This window comes from Prosopis cineraria, unplaced genomic scaffold, assembly GCF_029017545.1.
Source record: "Prosopis cineraria cultivar Desert tree isolate PC_DT_omini unplaced genomic scaffold, ASM2901754v1 PC17, whole genome shotgun sequence".
Lineage (NCBI taxonomy): Eukaryota > Viridiplantae > Streptophyta > Magnoliopsida > Fabales > Fabaceae > Prosopis > Prosopis cineraria.
Window position 1 is genome coordinate 217,727 of NW_026555348.1, and position 19,774 is coordinate 237,500.

A 19,774-nucleotide genomic window follows, 5' to 3' on the forward strand; every position below is an offset into this window, starting at 1 on the left:
GAAACATTCTCATTCTTTACTTTCTCGTCTTGAGCTCGCCTTCCTTGCCGGATTATTCAACCGGATCTCTATAGAGAATATAGAATTCGAAATCACCGGTAGTCACATCTAGCTATCAAAGAAGATACAGGCCTTATCCCAATAAAAGTTAGGGAAGGAAGGCAATCTTTTTCCTAAAAGAACCTCAGCTTGCATACCTTTTCCTTCCTTATCCATCTTTACCTAAAGGACGATAGGAAGATAGGATTGATGTGAGCATTAACGTCCGCATCGTCCGGGTCAAACTACAGGTATGAGTTCCATCTTACTTACTTGGCCCTAGCTTACTACTCCTACTGGGATACTCGCAAAGGAAGGCAAAGATAGCTAATAGCAGCTCAGCTCATATTGGCCTGGCCTTATTCAACTACCAGCACTGGAATGGAAGGCTATGGAAAATAGAAGCACTAGGATAGAGGAACAACGTCCGATAAGAACCGTATCGGACGTTACATCTATCTATAGTCCTCTCGTCCGGTAGTATGGATAAAAGAAAGAGAACTACAACTACTGGGAGAGGAACTCAAAAAAAGCAACTATAGGAATTCTTAAACCTATAGACGTTGTTAACGAGCTAACCTAACTAATAGAATATCTTCCCTAGGTAGTTTGTAGTGGGCATTCCTATCTGACCGAGTTGCTAGTAGGAAGCTAGGCTATTGAACTAACAGAAGATAAGCGCAGCGGATGATATGCAGCGGACGATCTTCTTCTTTCTTTTATCTAACATCGTCCGGTAGTTCCCTTTAGTCTGTTTCTAAGAAGCTAAAACAGCTAAGAACGAATTAGCTCTTTCAAGCCCCGTTTCTAGAAGAGAAAGCCAGAGGGTAATAGCTGATTGGCAGTATGAGTGTCAGAAAGCTGCCTGCTCGAATCAACATCCCTCTACGAGTTTCCTCATTCCTGTGGTTGTTCTCTTTCCTCTAGGCTAGAGAATATCTTCTTTCTATATGTATTTATTACTTACTGTAAGGGACTTTGTAATAAACAGGACAATCTCTAGCTGACGCGATCCAGCACCCCCAATAGCCGATGGAATGCAATATACCGTCATTCGATAGAGTCGTCGCAGCTTGCGAGTTTGAGGGATCGGGCATCGATTCTCTTGGATCCGATAGGAATCTCGATAGCGAGCAGTACCTATCGTTCGCAGCTACCCCTGGTCGTACGTTCCGCGCTTCGTCTTGCGCTATATGTACTGAGATCTTTGGCATGCTCTTCACTGCAGCCACCTTTCAACAGTAAATCGATCACTCTTAGGATGACTGCTCTCTCCATTCATCTGTCGTGACATAGATCGCAGCTTTCATTACTGCTGACTTATCTAGTCACACATGAAGTAAAGTAGCTCTCTCCTTATGGTATTCTATTTATATTCGTTTAGGTGCCATCAGCGTCTGTGCTTGTATTCTGTCGAAGGAAAATGCCTTTTACGCGAGATGTCGGGACAGGAAAGCTTATTTTGATGGCAGGCCAGTAACAACTATAGTTTTCTTTGCTGCTTCCAGGGTTCATCCTATAGCTACTTAGGATCCGATCTATAGCGCGCCACCCAATTAAGGCTACCAGCAGCGGTCTGCCCTTGCCCCTCCTTCTCCATTCGGCATGGCTACAGCCAGACAGTCTTTCTTTTTATTGAACGTAGGGTAGTTCGTTTCAAATAGATCAAGGGACATTAGATCTGGTGAAAACTACACTTGCATTCCTTCATTGATGTGATGGTTTCTCGTTTATCGGGAATCAGGTGCGGCAGAACCCATAATTACCTGCCACTATAGGAAGTAATGTTCCCAGGCTGAATCGGGTCTCTCCCGTTGGTCGATTGTCCGTCTAGTGAGTTAGCGTTGAGACTTTCTCTCCCACCAGTCAAGTCAGGGCGGGTCATGGTAAAAATCAATGATATCTGTAAAGTTAGACTCGCTACTAAAGAAAGAAGAAACGGTCGAAGCGAAGGAGTCACAAACCTTCAACTCATCGAGGAAAATATTATCTTTCGATTCTATTTGCTCTTGACGCCAACAATTTATCTAAGACTAAGGACCGATAGACGAGACGAAACTGGGAATAAAAAAAGATCTCGGAACTCATTTCCCTCAGTCTTTTACGTTGCTGTCCCCCTTCTCTGATTCCGTACTCAATTCCGTGGCACCTGCCTGAACAGACAGATCGTCAAATGGCAACGTATATAAAGAAGTGGCCGGTTCCTCACAAACTGAATAGCTTTCTCGAGTTGCTGTTGCCGAAGCTGAGCTTGAAGAGCTTGTTCTCTCCACTCTTGTTGCTTTCTTTGCTATTGCTTCTGTTGAATGGTTGAGGGGTGAAGGGCGAGTACAGTCTCTTGATCCTCTATCCCTGCCCGACTTGGGCATTTAGCTACGAGAATAACTCATCTCCTTTAATCCCGCTCGAGTGGAATATAGGAAGCTAGGGAGCTAGGTGAATACCCCGATGAGACCCTTCTTTAACCCGACCTGAAAAGGAAGAGTTTGATTGAACTCTTTCACCTCTTAAACTCGTTCAAGCGGCATTCATCTTAGCAAGACTATTCTTATCTTCAGTCTGAAGACTCCCGGCTATATGATCGGCGCTCGACATAACTACACTATCTGGAATTCTCCTATATCAGGAAGTGGCCTTTAGGCTCTGATCCCTCTGCCCTTTCGCTTTCCGACCCCTCTTTCTCCGTTGAAGCTATTCCCTCCGCTCCCGATGAATGAGTCACTACAGACTGAAGATGTAACTACCAGTTCCTTGCTTCTCCACTGTTCTGGCTAATCCATGAGATCAGGTTTTCCATAGCGGTGAATCCTTCCCTCTTTCTTAAAGAGAAGGAAGCCACCAATAGCTACGAGCTGCCGTAAGCGCTCTTGCACTAGTACTGTATCACTACACTAAGAATAGAGGAACTACGAGCAGAAAGTAAAAAGTAGTCGCTCTTCGCCTTTCAAGATATTTCGTATAAAGAGAGAGATTTCCTATTGCCCTGCCTCCAACAGAATTAATGGCACCAACTGATTCAATAACTGGTCTTCAAGCCTCACTCGATTTCCTTTATATGTTGATGGCCAGTTCATTCCTATTTTCTAAAAGAAGCTAGGATCTTAATTATTAGAATACGGATACCACCAGCCTTATCCAAGACCGGATAAGCCGCAAAACAGAGGGGTGAAGGTCAGAAAGCCTTGCATCCCTTGCTGGGTTACTATAATAGGCATTCCATCTCGAAAAATAGAAAGCGAAAATACCATCCTCTACTCGATCAGTCCCGATTCGAACCAGACTCGACAAGTCCTGTTTGTAGAAGAGCATCTAATCGAACCATTGACAAAGTAACTAAACGTGCCAATGGAAGAGATCTCTTTTTTCTATCTTTTTCTGATGATATCGTCTTTGTTTATGCGATATTGCTTGGAAGTGATAACTAGAATTCTTGATTGCCCCTTGTTAGTGCTCCACCAGGGCTGGAGCATGCACCCTATCTCTGTCTTTCTTTGTTTTTATATTTATTCTAATATGTTGTCCCAAAGCCTTCAATTTGCCTTTCCCCGTAGGAATTCCTTTTTCATTCGTTCTTCTGTTGAATGTAGTCCTCTTGAGCTGAGCTCTCTTTGAGGGCGGATTACATACAATACAAGATTTCTTTCATTTTTGCTCTAGCAGAAAGTGGGGGGTGCCTGACCTCACCAAAAAAAGGGCTTTCCCCAGATAATCTCCTTAGCCCAGGTCTGTCGAGCCTCAATTAACTGCTACTATAGGGTAGCCGCTTGAACTCATAGCTGTGGTAACTGCGCCCTTCGCTCATTGACTATTCATTACCTGAATACTCAAATGAATAGCCATAGCTGCTAAGAACAACAAATGATCACCTTTCACCCCTGATATGATAGTAGTATGCCGGGCCAAAGCTTCCAGGGTCTCATCCCAAGATGAGAGGTTCTTTTTCGCTTTTATGGTATAAGTATTGATGGGAAAGTTGGATCTTCTTTCTATTGATTTTTATTGATAAATAGAAGTGGCCCACTCTGCGGGAAGTCATCTACGCTCAGCAGCGACAATTCCTGTAAAGACGAGGGCTTATAGAGTCGGAGTTGGTCGTGTCCAGTCATTAGACTGGAAGCTTGAATGTCCTAAAAAAGAAGCTAAGCCAGCCAGTGATCCATAGGCCTTTGTCCGATCGCTTTCGTTCATCAGAAGTAGTGGACAAGGAGTCAGCATCGTGCATGCAATTCCATCGATCTGGTCAATTCATTTCCGCGAGACGCTGCTCCACTCTTTTGCTTTGGCATTGCCATACGAGGAAGATCGCTCAGTTACATGTCAAAAGATATGGAATTTCCGACCAAGCAGTTCAGATTGAAATACGGGAATTTAGACCGAAAGATATCCATGTCAGTTAAAGATGTCTCTTTTTTGAGTGATAGGAACAGAGCTTCGGGCAAGCAGCTTAGCCAAGGCAGTAGCGTTGTAGTTCTTCCACGGCATGCTCATAGAAAGACTTCCTCCATGGCATAGCTCAGTCATTCAATCATGGTTGGGTCAGTAAGACAGGATGATTCTCCTAAGCACAGATGTAGCTCCCCATGGTGTGTTTATTCTAGCTCTGATTAGTTCCTCTTTCGAGTTTCTTTTCGGATCTCCTTAATTTCGAGCTTGGCGCTAGTCCCTTGCTGTCCCAAGACTACTATATTGAAAGTAAGAGCTAGGGAAGTTGTTCCTCGAGCGGAAAAAGTCGAATAGAGAAGAAATAGCATGCTAGAGATATATCATACCAGCAGGCCAGGGCATCATAGTGGGAAAGACTTTCTTTAAGAATTCTAAAAAAGCGAAGAGGTACATACGATAGAATACGGTTGTTCCATCGAGGGGTTTTGAGTTGCATTCGATAACAAGCCAGGTCCAGATGAAGTACCCTTAATTTAATGGAGTTGGATTCCCTCTACCTTCGCTTCGAATCAATTGCCTAAAAAAAGGAAGTCCTGCCAGAGTCTTGCTCTACGCCAGCCAGTGAACTAGTTGCAAGCGAGTTTGAGTGCTTTGCCCCTCCAGTTGAAGTGGTACTTTCTTTACAGCCAGTCAAATCCTTGCTCAATGCCCGGAAGTGCCTTTGCTTCCCGCCCGAAAGCAGCATATTCTCGAACAAGAGAGATTGCGCATACAAAGACTTGAGGTGAGTTGACTAGCCTTACTTGCCTATCTGGGGAAGTAGTATACCCCAGAACTACACTCAGCAAAGAAGGATGAACAGACATATCAGAACAATACAAAAGGTCGCTTACGCCGCCGGATCACTTATCACCGCATTCATAGGCTTGGGTGAAAGGCAAATCCCACATACATACGGAAGAGAAAAACCAAATAAAGAAGGCCGAACCCCAGGTATTAAGGAGAAGAGACCTTTTAAGGCAAGGCCAGAGACTCCTAAGAGCAAAGGCAGTATTTTGTCATGGAATCCGCTTCTGGCGGTGAAGAAATGGAATCTGCTGCAATAGTCGAAAATGCAGCTAGAGTAGCTAAATACAGCTAGACGACTGTACTTGCTTGAGCAATTGGAGCTAAATCATCTTCTTTTCTTATTCTTGTAGGTTCTCGAAGGCCTGTTTGCAATGAGTGATTGAAGTGCTGCTCGGGTTGAAGCCGCTAAAGAAAATGAAGCCTTATGGTTGAGTCTAAAACCCTAAAAATAGTTGAAATTGCCACGAGCACAGAAGGAAAAGTATAGAATTCCCTGCTACTGTTCTAGCTGTTCTGTTGTTGGACTAAGAGCTGTTATCGCCTTTCGAGTTGCATATAGTAGAGATGCAGTCGTAAGGCCGCATCGATATAATAGATGAGTAAGGCAAGGAACTACTGATTGATCTACGAATGCCGGGAGGAACTTAACTGCATTAGTCTCATATTCATGCCCAGAATCAGATGTTCACAAATCATAAGCCAATGACGATCGAAAGGCCAGGGACATCTAGACTGGAAAGCTACTCATAATCCGATTTTGTTCACATTGATGGTGTCGAAGGAGAATGCGCGGTTCTTGTTCGAGAATTCCCTGCAGTAGCTGGTCTTGACTCTTACACAACGAATAGGAATGAAACGGCTATATATCCTCTTGATGACGAAAAATACGGGGGCACGATTGAATCATTTACTCTTCAATTCAATAAAGACCTCTTTCTCCTCCATTTCTCATTTTGTTGATTGAAAGAGGATAAGCGCTATCCATTGAGTAAAGGGAGGGTTTGCTACAGTGATTCGGGCGGTTGGTGGCCCCTTCGAGAGTTGCGGGTCCTTGCCGCTGCATGAGTGGTAGCTCACGCTCAAAACTCCTCCGACACGAGTCCTAGTCGTTGCGCTGCGGTCCGTTTCCCGGCTTCGCTTGCGCGATTTTTTGCACTTCTGATTGGTTTCATCCATCCCCGACCCTAATGAATCGAGTATGAAGGGGTCAGTCAGTCAAGCGGTTCGGGTTCTCGGTCGGTTCCCGTTCGCCTGCCCCCCTCATAGTCCATTAGTGGGTAGGGTGGTAAACTTAGAGGGCGCCCGCCTCCTCTTCAGACGTGTCTTCGACAACCTGGCGGTTGTTCGGTCTCCGCTTTTGGAGGCGGGAGTGCTTGGTCGCTGGGGTTTCCTTTTCCTCAACCAATTCGGTTGTGTCAGCCCGGTCTAACATTTTTGTTATGAGCTGGCTGGACAAAGATGGATGGAAGGTAAGATAGATTTGAGTTCAAGTGGCACAGGACCTTCGATCGACCATGGGGCGTATTCTACCCTTACCGAATTCATTCTATTGAAGCGTAACGTAAAAAGCTCCTTCTCATGTTGCATTTCTTTGGTTTGGAAGTTCCAGAATGTTGTCTGTGGATTTCTAACAAAGGAATTCAAATCCTTTTATGCCATTTGATTAATTCAAATTCCGTGCTGCTCGCCACTCCCCGAGGCCAAGGACGGGGTCGAACCGTCATTCCAGGATTTGCAGTCCGATACATTTCCATTATGTTACCTAGCCAAACCCGCCACCTCATGTGCCAAAGTAAAACGGTTGTTCTTCCTTCCCCGCTCCCTCTTTTTCTACATATGCGGTGGCGGGCGGAGCACTCTATATGACCGGCGGCGGGTTACCAGAGAAGAGGGGACAACTTCTTTCTCCCTTGCCTTGCTCCATTTGCCTTTTCTGATTTCAAGTAGCAAGCCACTCCACTACTGGTACAGAGGCCAGAAGTTTGCTTCCTCCATATGTTCAGGCAAAGAACATCTAGAAGCTAGCTTTTGTCTTGTAAGCTACCATGCCTATATAATAGAATAATAATAGAATTTTGCTTACCATGGTCTTACTAAAAAAAGTCAATAAGAAACCCCAAGTGACATGGCTTTTCACTATTCCTTATTCCTTTCCAGAGAAGGTTGCTCATCCAGCCCAGCGGATCCATTGTTTATGCGGCAGTGCGATGCAGCTGAAAAACGGGGAAAACTCCAAACAAAAAAAGGGCCTTGCTTGTTTACATTAAATATAAGTTTTAGAAAGGGGCACCCCTACCCCCTAAATTACAAGCTAGCGCGCAACGGCTGAAAAGCCGTTGTTGCTTGCTGCTTTTTGCAGGCTCGAAAATCTCTCTTTCGCCTCTCCTCCCTGTCTCCATTCTGGTTGATTCGCTTCTTCCTTCGCGCAAGCGCGCCCCTTGTTGTGTTGCATTTTGTGATCCTCCGCCCCTATCTCTTAAAGCTGCGTTTTTCGGATAGCCGGGATCCGACGTAGATTTCCGATTTCTTTATTTAAATGTCAGCTCCAGGTTTTGGGCGGCCCATCTGGTTAGTTCAGCTATCACTGCTGGAAGCCCCTGCGGTTGTTCGGCTGCGTACTCCCCGTTCGCGTATCTCACACTCCCAAAGCATATCTTTTTTTTTCATATTTCACTACCCATAGCCATAGGTCGGCTTCGTGCAGATAGATGTTTGCCGGGGGAGATTGGTGCTCCTGAGGTATGCCCTTCCGGTGGGTTGTTATATTCTCTGTCTATTCCATCCAGTGCCCGCACTGCGTCAGAAAATCTTCGTCTTCGATCTCTCTTCGCAACGCAATAAAGAAGTCTAACAGTTTCTCTCGGCATCTGTCTTTTAAGTCATTGATCTCATATCTATAAGCAGGGGGGTCTGCGTTCACTATTAAGCCTACGCCCGTCCATTCCTTTCAAGCGCCCTTAGACTCGTTACGCTGTTCGACTGAACGACTTAATGTTTCAGGGGTGAAAACAGCTCGCCCCTATCGAAGAAAGTTGTGAGAGGGGCGAAGGCGCTCTATTCGGTCGGAACCCGGTTCGAGAACCTTCTCTCTCCCTTCACCAACCAGCAATCAGCTCTTATCCCTTGGTGTGGTGTCAAAGCAAAGGGCGAGTTCCTTTCTTGTCTTGCCCAAAAACTTTCTTTATTCTCATTGGAGAAAGACTCTCCCGCGGCAAGGTTTTACACATAGGGCCAGCTGCTTTCTTTATCTCGCTTGCCGTTAGTCCGTCTAGCGCCTTTATTTCGGTTGGGGTCCGTCCCGGGGCTTAGACCGCTTGGGTTAGATTTTCTAGTCTCGAAGGCAGTCAACGTGTCAGCCATTCCTCTCCCATTAGACTTGTAAATCCTTTGCTCTTTTTCCTTCTCTCTTCCAGTTCTCTCCCTCGACTTTATTTGACAGGGGCGGAGAATACCACTCTATCCATAACAAGAATACAGTAGCAATTCAGTTTCAAATGGTTTGAGCTTGGAAGCAACCTACTATCTATCGATAGGCGAGAACAGACTGCTATTGGCTGCTTTGCCTATCTATTCTATTATGGCCGGCTTGGAGACAGAAGACCATCATTTCTATCCGGGTACGATCATAGCTTCATTCATTCGTTCAACCTTGGGGATAACCATTAGCATTGAGGTCAATCACCACACCACCTCTATCATACATACGACATTACATGACGCGAGAGTGCATGGTCAACACACACCTAAAGCGCCTACGTTCCGCTTGCAGCCAATACAACCACAACCTAACTTGCACGAGATTCAACAACCGAAACTACTGGTAGTCCCGAGGGGACGGCATCCTCCTATACCTATAATAGTTAGCAGTACTGAACAAGCGAGTCATCGGTCGGGGGAAAGAAAAGGACCGCCTTTCAAAATCAAAAAAAGGAATCGCTTTCATTAAAGCCTTCGGAACAAAGGTGATTCTGTTTATGCTTCAGACGATCTGGCTAATTATATATACTTCTATCTAATTATATACTCTTCTTCTATTAGAAAGGCGAACCTATAGGCCTGTTTTAGCGCGTTTCCAAAGGTAACCGGTTAGGTTTACAAAGGAAACGCTACTAAGGACCGGGTGAAGAATGAAAAACGTCCGCTAACGCCCACGGGATAAGATCTTTTTTAGATCAGCAACGAATTCTTGTATCTACGAAGAAAGATTTCTCCCCGGGTTCAGACCCTAAATGCCATACCTTGCTGAAGGCGATTCACGATAGAATCGCGCATAGTTCCGTTTGACCGAGATGTGAATGCCCGTGATCTGTTCGGTATAGTGATGGATTTCATGGCCGACGTCTAACCGGCACGAATACGCCGACATGAAACGAGTTCCCCCTTTAAGTAGGGGAGGCATTTTGTTTTCTTTCGTTCTCGGACGTTTTGTTCGATTCCGGCACTTGCGTTCTCATGCCCGGAACCCTCGCGATTGATTGGGAGAAAGAGCGAAAGCGAGAAAGATGGATTGTTATCCATCGGAAATCGATAGGAATTCCCCGGGGATTGCCTTATAATAGATGTTCTGTCTTTCATTATTAACATCCAATCCCATGCTAATAAGAAAAACGAGCGATTGCTAGTCAGCTTTCATTTTATTCAATATAATGGTAGGGGCTGAGGCTCTGAAGGCTTTCCAACTTGCTTCAATTAGGGAATAGCGCAGATGGATCAATCACGCGGCAGCGTCCTCCAACTTGCTGTCCGCTCCCCTTTACTTTCTTTGCTGGACGGGAAGATGCGAATCGCGAAGGCCTTCCCACCACGCGAAGTTCAAACCTCGCTGGAGAGAGAAAAGCGAATTGAAAACCGGCCTCAAATCCCTTCGCAATCGAAGGTGAAAGCGGGAAAAAGACGACGAAACCCTTCTTTCTTTGTCAGCCGACTTGAAAGGTGCTCTCAGTGTACCGCCATACGCACCCAGACATTAGACCAATTGTGGCTGGCCCAACAGTTTCCAGAATGCCGTTGTCATGATGTTGATCCGGCTTCTGCGACTACGGCATCCGCCTAGCTCCGAATACGCGCATTGGAGCTCTTCGCTCGATGTCCCGGATCGCTCCGTTGTAAACCGCTGTTTCGTCGGGCGGTGGCTTATTTCTAACACCCCCCTTACTAGATTAGATAAAACAAATAAAGCTCCATTGAATGAATCAACTTCTCCCTCCCTTCTATCCCTTTCTTTCTGCTTTCACCCTAGGAATAAATGAAAGCTTCAAGCCAAAGATGCTACTGCTGCTAAATCAGCCAATGGAATGCAACCTTACTAGGCCAGGCCGGTTTTCAATCTTCCAAGACAGAGAAAGATATAATAATATCGAATGCCATTACTTACTCACTTACGGAAAGAGAGAAGACAGTGGGACCATTCGAAGAAAGGGGAGAAGGACCACTTAGCAAGCTATCAGGCTGATTGCATTGTTTAAGTGAACGTGAACTAGACTTCGACGGAGCAGGTAAGCAAGCTACGCACCTTCTTTGACTTAAAGCCAAGTAAAGTAAGGCAAGTTGCTCTTCTTGAATGAAAGAAAGGGTAGGAAGAGAATAGAAGAGAATGAGAGACTGAACACAAAGGCAATCTAGACCAAGAGGCTGGACAGGGCACTCGCAAATGACTCATGGATTAATGCAGTTCCTGATTGCTCTGTTTATGTGCTACCACGAGTCAATTTCTCTGACCATAATCCCCTGGCGGTCAAAATACACAGAGAAGAAGAACATTTTCGCCTCTCAAAACCTTTTAGATATGAAGCCATGTGGCTTGAGCATGAGGAGTATAGGAAATCCACAGAGGAATCATGGAGGAAAGATACTAATCACTTGTAGGCTCTGGCCGCAATGAGAGAGCATCTGGTTGACTGGAATCAGTCTGTTTTTGGGAATGTGCATATGAAGAAGAGGAATATTTTTGCTAGACTCAAAGGTATTCAAAAATCTAAAGCCTACCCCTATTCCAGGTTCCTTAAATACCTGGAAACCCAACTGCAGAAGGAGCTTGATTCAATTCTTCTTGAAGAGGAGATAGACTGCTTTCAAAAGTCTAGAACCAAGTGGATAACCCAAGGGGACCGCAATACAAGATATTATCATACAAAAGTTTCCAAGCATAGGAGAACTAATACAATTCTGAAGTTGAAAGATGAAAATGGGGTTTGGCTGGAAGAACATTCTGTGTTGATTACGCACGTTATGGCTTTCTTCAAGTCCTTATTCACGAATGAGGATTCTGTCCATTCCACTCTATCCACTCAGGCTGGCTTTCCTCCTCTGCCTGACCACGTCCTTGAGCCTCTCTCCAGGACTCCTGATGCACAGGAGGTGAAACAAGCTATTTTCTCCATGGGCAGCCTTAAAGCGCCCGGTGTTGACGGCTTCCCACCGCTTTTCTACCATGAGCATTGGGATACCGTGGGACCTAGTCTTACTAGATTTGTACAAGATGCTTTTACTAGTCAAATTTCTCTGGATGAAGCAAACAAGACCCTGATCGTTTTGATCCCAAAAGAGAGAACCCAGAGAGTCTTACTCAATTTAGGCCAATTTCTTTGTGCAATGTGGCCTATAAATGCCTCACTAAGGTTCTTGCTAACCGGCTAAAGCCCTTGATGGATAATTTGATATCTCCGTTCCAGGCGAGCTTCATCCCTGGACGATGTATTCAAGACAATACTGTGATTGGGAAGGAAATAGTTCACTCTATTAATAAATGCAGAGGAAGGAGAGGCTTTTGCATCATTAAAGTAGACCTTGAAAAGGCGGCTCACAAATGGTCTTTTGTGGAAGATACTTTAAAGGAGGTGGGTCTGAAAGACAGAAAAAAGGACTCTATTATGGATTGCATCACGTCATCTTCCCTTAACGTTTTATGGAATGGGGGTTTGACTGAATTCTTTCAACCATCACGGGGATTACGGCAGGGAGATCCCATATCTCCATATTTATTCGTGTTGGTGCATGGACAAATTATCGCACTTGATTTGTGACGCTGTTAACAGTGGTGGGTCCCCTTCAAGACATCTAGACAGGGCCCTACTATCTCACATCTCCTTTTTTGCGGATGACCTGCTGCTGTTCGGAGAAGCCTCAGAAAAGCAAATTGATTGCATGCTACAATGCCTTGATCTTTTCTGCTCCTCTTCAGGACAAAAAGTTAATAGGGCTAAGTCTTCCATTTTCTTCTCTAGAAATGTAGAAAATGACCGTTGAAGGAACCTGGCAAGCAGAGCAGGCTTAAAAATATCTACGGATCTGGGTTCCTATTTTGGGGTTCCTCTGCATAGAGGGAAGAAGAGATCTCAATCATACAATTATGTGGTTGAGAAGATGCAACAAAAACTATCAGGCTGGAAAGCCAAATGTCTATCTCTGGCGGGGAGAACGACGCTTATTAAGTCAGTACTTAACTCTGTACCCATTTATCCTATGCATGTTGAGAAGCTCCCAAAGTCGGTTTGTGACAAGATTGAAAGAGTACAAAGAGATTTCCTGTGGGGCGAGGGGGAAGGATCGAGGAAAGCCCACCTTCTAAATTGGAATGGTATCTGCAGACCCAAAGACCGTGGGGGTTTGGGGTTCAGACATGTGGAGGAAATGAATAGAGCATGTGGTGCCAAGCGGGAGTGACTCTCTTAGATAATTGCTTTGTTGTACCTGAACAGGCAATCCAGAATTCGAAGGTGAATGAATGGACGGACAGGTATGGTGCTTGGGACTTAGAACGCATGAGGAAGTACCTACCACCTGCAAGCTTGGACAGGTTCATTAATTTACTTCCCCCAAAAGATATCTATGGGTGCGACAAAAGAGTTTGGGGCCTTTCAGCGTCAGGGGATTTTGATTAAGAGAGAGAGGGGCAGGAGTGCCTATAACTTAATCACGGGAACCGAACAGATTCCCACAGATAGAGTGTACTCTCTTATTTGGAAATGGAAAGGGGCGGAAAGGATTCGATCTTTCTTGTGGTTGGCTTTCCTGGATCGTCTTCCTACTAATCTGATGCGACAGAAGTGGGGTGGTAACAACCCCTACTGTGTTTGGTGTGAGGGATGCGTTGAGAGTACATTACACGTTTTAAGAGAATGTTCCTTCGCGAAGCAGATCTGGAGAGCGTTGGTTGATCCTCGCAAATGGACTGAATTCAATCAGTTGGCCCATAAGATAAGGATTGGTTTGAAAAGAACCTGAAGACCAACATGGGTAGAAGAGCGGACGGAAGATGGTCGGGGACCTGGGGTTATACTTGCTGGAAACTATGGCAATGGAGAAAAAAATCTCTGTTTGAAGTTTGCTAGACCGCAGGATATGATCTCCTTTATATTGAGAAGAAGGGACTCGTTCCTGATGGCTCCAAGCAACAGAATAAAAACGAAGAACCTGAAGTATCTTGAGCCGCCAGTTGGTTGGTCTAAACCTCCAATGCAGTGGGTCAAGGTCAACACGGATGGTTCGGTTAATTGCTTGAGAACGAAGGCAGGGTGCGGAGGTTTAATTCGTGATAATTGAGGTATCTGGCATGGTGCTTTCTTTCGTTATCCGGGTCAGTGCAACGTGCATGAAGCTGAGGAATGGGGCATTCTTGAGGGTATGCGGCTCGCATGGAGGCTTGGTTTCCGACAGATCATTGTGGAATCAGATGCCATCAACGTTATCAAACTTCTGGAGAGTCAGGACGGATGTTACGAATGATATTCCAATACGGTCAAGGAAATCCGCCAGATGCAGACTTGGGGTTGGACGGTTCCTTTCTCTTACACGCCTCGTGAAGGAAATCTCATCGCTGACTCGCTAGCCTGAATTGCAATGGAACGTGAAGCTCCGTTGACTTTCTTTCAAGAGATTCCTGAGTTTATCAGGTCGATGTACTTAGATGACTTAGATAGGTCTCCAAGCCCACTTGCTTCTGATGTGTAATTTTTGAGCGTAGGCTCTCGTTCCCATCAAAAAAAGAAGAAAAGACTCCCTTATTAGATAGAGGTCTCATAGCTTGATATTTACTATTTAGCTGTAGCAGCTGAAGGAAGATTGAAGTCAGTTAGCCCGTAAGCGCACAAGCAGTAGGTAGGCCTTTTCTGTAGAGAGTCCAATTGCTCGAGCTAGGCGAGAGGAGGAAGATTGCGGATTGAAGCCGGATCATGGTTGAAGCTTTCCGTCTATGTCTATGGGTTGACTACTTCTTTTCACCGGTTCAGAGCCCTAGCCCTAGTGCTCGTATTAAGGTTAGGGCCTTGTCGGCTAGTTTTCTCTTCCCGGCTGTCTGTCTTTACTTTAACTTTAGTGTTTCAAAACCAACCTTCGTTGCTGTAGCTTGCAACAAGTCTTCTCTCCCTGATCTTAGTCTCGTTCGTGTCTTCAGTCACTCAAGCTATAGGATTGTTTTCTTTACCTACGCGTACCGGACAACTTCAATGCAATCATAGACATTCTGACCCCGCCCCGTTAGAGGCCGGAAATTCAACATTAGCAGCTACCATATAGCGTATTATCATTTAGATTCTTACTGAACAGTCCTTTTACGTTCCTCTCGCTATCGAAACCATTTCGGTCTAGAAAAGGCGTTATAAGCCCCGTTAGAAGCCTTAGAATGAAGAAAGAATTCATTCCCCCGTAAGTCACATCCCCTATCTCTATAAGGCCGTAGGGTTGAATTAAGAATTGATATTGCTTCTGTTTGTGACCCCAGCAATCAAACTCAATAGCTAATGCGCAGGTATGAAATCGGTCGAGTTTACAGTCGTATAACTAACTAAATCCTATAGCTTGAGTGAAGTGAGCCCCATATAGTAGGGAAAGAAGACTGAGCGCGTTCTGTGTAAAGTTCGAAATTGAGCGCCTTAGCTCGGCTATGACTTAAGGCCTTTAAGAAGATAAAACATTCCCTCAGTTCGGAGTCAGAAGGATCAGAGTAAGCTTTTGAATAGATATTCCAACCGTGAAAAAACTAAAGCTACTAACAAGCTTCATTCCATTTGCCGGTGAATCAACATCTTTTGAGCTTACAGAATGACTTTCAACTCTATTGTATGTTATACAATTTGTATTCTTCTTCTCCTTAGCTATAGGCTTGAGCACTTTCAGACCTCTCCTTACCCTATTAGTCTAGGCGAGAGCTTCACGCCACTGTACACTGTACCTACCGGGAATATGTATCTTTCTTTCCATCTCCTGGGCGTAAATAGAGAATGGAATGATTTATCTTAGTATCGCAACTTCACTTCAGTAATTCTTTAGTTACAGTCCGTTCAATGAACTGAACTTCATGTCTTCTGATTCCCTGATCTTAGTACCGTAGCCGTAGGGGGAATGGAAGGCTAGTTAATCTTTCTTCCCCTATCTCTATAAGGCCGTAGGTTAGGTTAAATAAGATTGATTTCTAGTCTAGTTTCAATCTTTTAATATATAATAAGTCTCGGGGACTCATCCCCGAACCCCTCCCGTTACAGTCTCTCCATGATCTGATCTTAGTATCGTAAATAGATTCACTTCTTAGTAGCCTTTGTTTGTGCCCCGGGGCCCTAGGGATTAATTAAGAAAGAATATGAAATCAAATCCTAACTGCTAAAGTAGAACTGATAGTAGTAGCGCATCAACAAGTGCCTTAGAGTTACATTGAACCTGAGCAGGAATTCAATTGCCATTGATTCTTTCAACCTAGAACCTGTACTAGATTGTAAGCTATCAGGGCTCTTTGTCAGAGCTAAAACCAGCTCAGGGGTCAGGGGAAGGGGTCGTGCTTCATCAGAATTATTAGTTTTAGAGAACATGTTCTTTGAGACTGTCTTCCAATCCTATGCCTCACTTCATTTCATTCACTTCGGCGGAAAAGATTGTTTCAGAGTCCCAATCCTGTTGTTCTGACTTTAAGTTTTTTTCTTCTGACTGAGTCTTGATCCCATTCTATCTCTCCTTTTTGAGGGAAAGAGAGGGGTGGAATGAAACATTCTATAATGGATTCTTTCTCCACTTCTTCCACTGAAACCTACCTCTCTTCATGAAGTTCAGTAGCTGAAAGAGAATCAATAGAAACCAGGGACAGAGCTTAGTTTAAAAAGACTATGGTCAGACTGTCGAATCCAATAGGGAAGAGTCCAGCAGTCAGCCATTCCGCCCTTTCTAAGCCCGCTTCTGCAGAACTCTTGGGATGGGACTAAGATTCCGTACCTAGTACAGTCAATCAGAGGATTAGACTATGTATGGATGTAGCTTACCCGAGATAGGTAGAGGAAGAGGAGGCAATAACTTGCTCGGCATGTGACTTCTACGGCAATCCCATGTCTTCAGGCAAGGTAGCGTTAGCTATCCTAGGTTGTGAATTGAAGCTTTTTCTTCGCATTGCAAATCAAGATCAAGGTTTTTTATTCCTGTGAGCGAAGGAAAGCTTTGGAATTGCAAGCTCCAGCTTTGGAAGAGAATTGCTAGTTGCAGAATAAGATCAGTTCCTGCTCAAGAAGTTGGACTAGCTGCTCCTCCGACCCGGAGTAGATTCTAGGGGAAGGGCTGAGCCTCACCTTTCAGTAGGAAGGTCTTCGTTGCTGGAACGGGTTCAAACTGGTGAAGGGAGGAGGAATTCAATACTCCGATCTTACTGGGGATTCATCACAGGCTAGGGCTTTCGAATTAAAGCATGCAACTAAGAGGGAGCAGTTGATCGTCGATTGACGAGCCGGGTCAGTAAACTTATATTCTATTGGGACTTCTATTGATTATTGATTCGACTATAGGGGCAATGAGAATTGTTTTAGGACCACATACCATACTTGATTGAGACCCCAAGGGAGAAGCAAAAGCTGGATCGACTCTAAAGTCGAGTAGCTGTACTTGCCTTTTTCTTAGAGTGGATTTAGGAAGAAGTGGAACTCCGATGATAACGTAGTCTTGCTGCATCCCCTGAAGGATAGGTTAGCCCTTTTTCCATCTCTATCAGTTCACTCCTATTCTTCCAGAGAGGCCCCATAGAGGAATTTGTTCACATAAGGAAGCTTAAACAAGACGAATTCTTCAAATGCGGTCCGAAGAAGGGAAGGAAGTGATTTGATTTCAGGAAGGCGCCCTTAACGTCATTCGATGGTGGGGCTTGGTCTCGCTTCAGAAGGAATTGGGTTCGGGTGGGTCTCATTCATTCATCGAAGTACTTACATAATGAATAAAGATGAATGGTACAATTTATTATCTGAAATAGAGAACCTACAGATCTTTTCTCTATGTAAGTACTTCGATGAGCTATCTTTGGAGGACAATAAAGGTACATCTGAATCTTAGAATGCTACTTTAATTACCACCCCGGAAAGTAAGTGATCAGACAAGTGAGAAAATCACTCAATCCAGTCTCTGTCTCCTACAAGCTAATAAGATCAGACATATCTAAATAGATACTCCTATTCCGGACATTGAATAAAATCAGTCCGGCAAGCTATTGATAAGGTAAACAGTACAGGCTAATCTTGAATGGATACAGTCGATCTGCCTACCATCCTTGATAAAACACTGGAAAGCCGGAGTCCTCACCTGCTGACCAAATGCAGTGAGTTCACTCACGTAGCCCGTATGGATTTCGTCTCTCTCCTATCTCAACCTGCAGGCAGGGACTGGAGACTAGAGGAACCCCTGCCAACGGGGTAAGAGGCAATACCGACGACCACCCTGCCCCTACCCTGACAGACCCGAAGCGGAGCATGGGATCTGGATCTTGAAGAGCGGATTGGATCCTTTTTCGATAAAATCCCAAAAGGGGCGACTCTTGATGGAGTTGAAGCGTCTAATGCAGCTAAGTCCGCTACCCGAATTGCTCCTTTCAAAAAGGTAACTAACTATAAGGCATTGATGTTCCTGAACCTTATTTAGGCAGGTACCCAATAATAAGTAATAAGGATGAATTGCGCCTGAAAAAACATGAGTGAATTGAGTTCGTGAGCGACTGAGTTGTGGCAGCTAACCCGCATGCAGTTTAGTCTTTAAATTGAAATATAATCAGGAAGGCCAAGAAGTACGAAACCCTAATGGGGTCGCCCAGCATGACCCAGAAAACGAGGATTGAACCTAGCATTTAGAGGAAAGACAACTGGCCATTCTTAAACAAGTTACGTGAAGAACAGGCCTTGTCACTCTTCAGCTCCTCCCATGAGTTGGAGAGTCTCTTTCGCTCATTCGCTTCTACAACTATGCCTTCCTCACTCCTAAATTCATTTCACCAGTGAAAAAAAAAATAACGTAATCTAACGGTTGTGTTCCTGACGCTAACCTGGCCAAAAGACCCACCATTATGGTAACTCCGCCGTGTGTTTTTTGGATCAAATCCGGTGACAATTCTCCACTCATGTCCTTCCAGAACTGGGTAAGTGATCTTCAAGGGCATCCCCCCGATCAATTCCTCCCAGCGCTCCTCAATCAGATCCATAATTGCTGTTGCTTGTGCAGGAGTAACTAGAGAAGAACACTTTAAATTAAAATGCAGTTTACAACTAAGAACCGCATGAAGTCCATGCAAGCCGGGCTGATCATCCCGTGATTACTAACTTCTTCCTTCGTCGAGGTAAGGCGGCTGATTGTTTGACCTTGGTTGGTCTCCTCTACGGCACGTTCTTTTTTCTATGTAGGGCAAGTTGATCCCGAGGTCTAAAATAAAACCACTAACTTCCGGCCGGATTCAAAGCCACAGCGTACCGATACGACGCGGATCGGGAACTTTTTCTTTATAATAAAAATATCAAAATGGGCCTTTCGAATGTTGGTCTTATGATCGTTCTTTGGTTTGAAGCAGCCTATTTGCTTTTCCACCGACCTCAGTGTTGGGCACGAAGACTTCTATGTGGGCTATCTTTCTTCCGGGAGGTGCTCGACCACATAAAGGTCATTCTATATTCTGCTACGCTTTATAGGGTTTTTAAAAAGGTTTGTGTGCTTTCTCATTGCCTCTTTGTTTACGGGGTAGAGCTATTACTGGGGTAAACTCTCACTATGTACCTTCCTTTGGTTTGGGTACATAGGTCGAGCTGATCACCTCTGTTCTTTAGCAGATAGGCACTCCATGATTTGGACTTCTTTTTTACTCAATGAGGCAAGCAAAAATTTGATCATGGACCATTATGTTAGATATCAAGGAAAATCCATTCTGGCTTCAAGGAATACGCCCTTTTTGATGAAAAAATGGAAGTACTATCTTATCCATTTATGGCAATGTCATTTTTATGTTTGGTCTCAACCAGGAAAGATCCATATAAACCAATTATCCGAGCATTCATTTTACTTTTTGGGTTATTTTTCAAATGTTCGGCTAAATCCTTCAGTGGTACGGAGTCAAATGTTGGAAAAGTCATTTCTAATGGAAAATCTTATGAAAAAGTTTGATACAAGAATTCCAATTATTCCTCTAATTAGATCATTGGCTAAAGCAAAATTTTGTAATGTATTAGGACATCCCATTAGTAAGCCGGTCTGGGCCGATTCATCCGATTTTGATATTATTGACCGA

At 44.5% G+C, this 19,774-nt stretch overlaps 1 protein-coding gene across 1 annotated transcript in view; it reads left to right on the forward strand.

The window, feature by feature from the left end:
* The first annotated feature begins 19,378 nt into the window (after positions 1-19,378).
* Positions 19,379-19,774, forward strand: part of LOC129294898 (maturase K-like) — a 1,118-nt gene continuing 722 nt past the window's right edge. Inside the window, exon 1 of the mRNA XM_054933381.1 lies at positions 19,379-19,774. This exon is cut by the window's right edge and continues 722 nt beyond it. Coding sequence (XP_054789356.1) covers positions 19,379-19,774 — 396 coding nt within the window.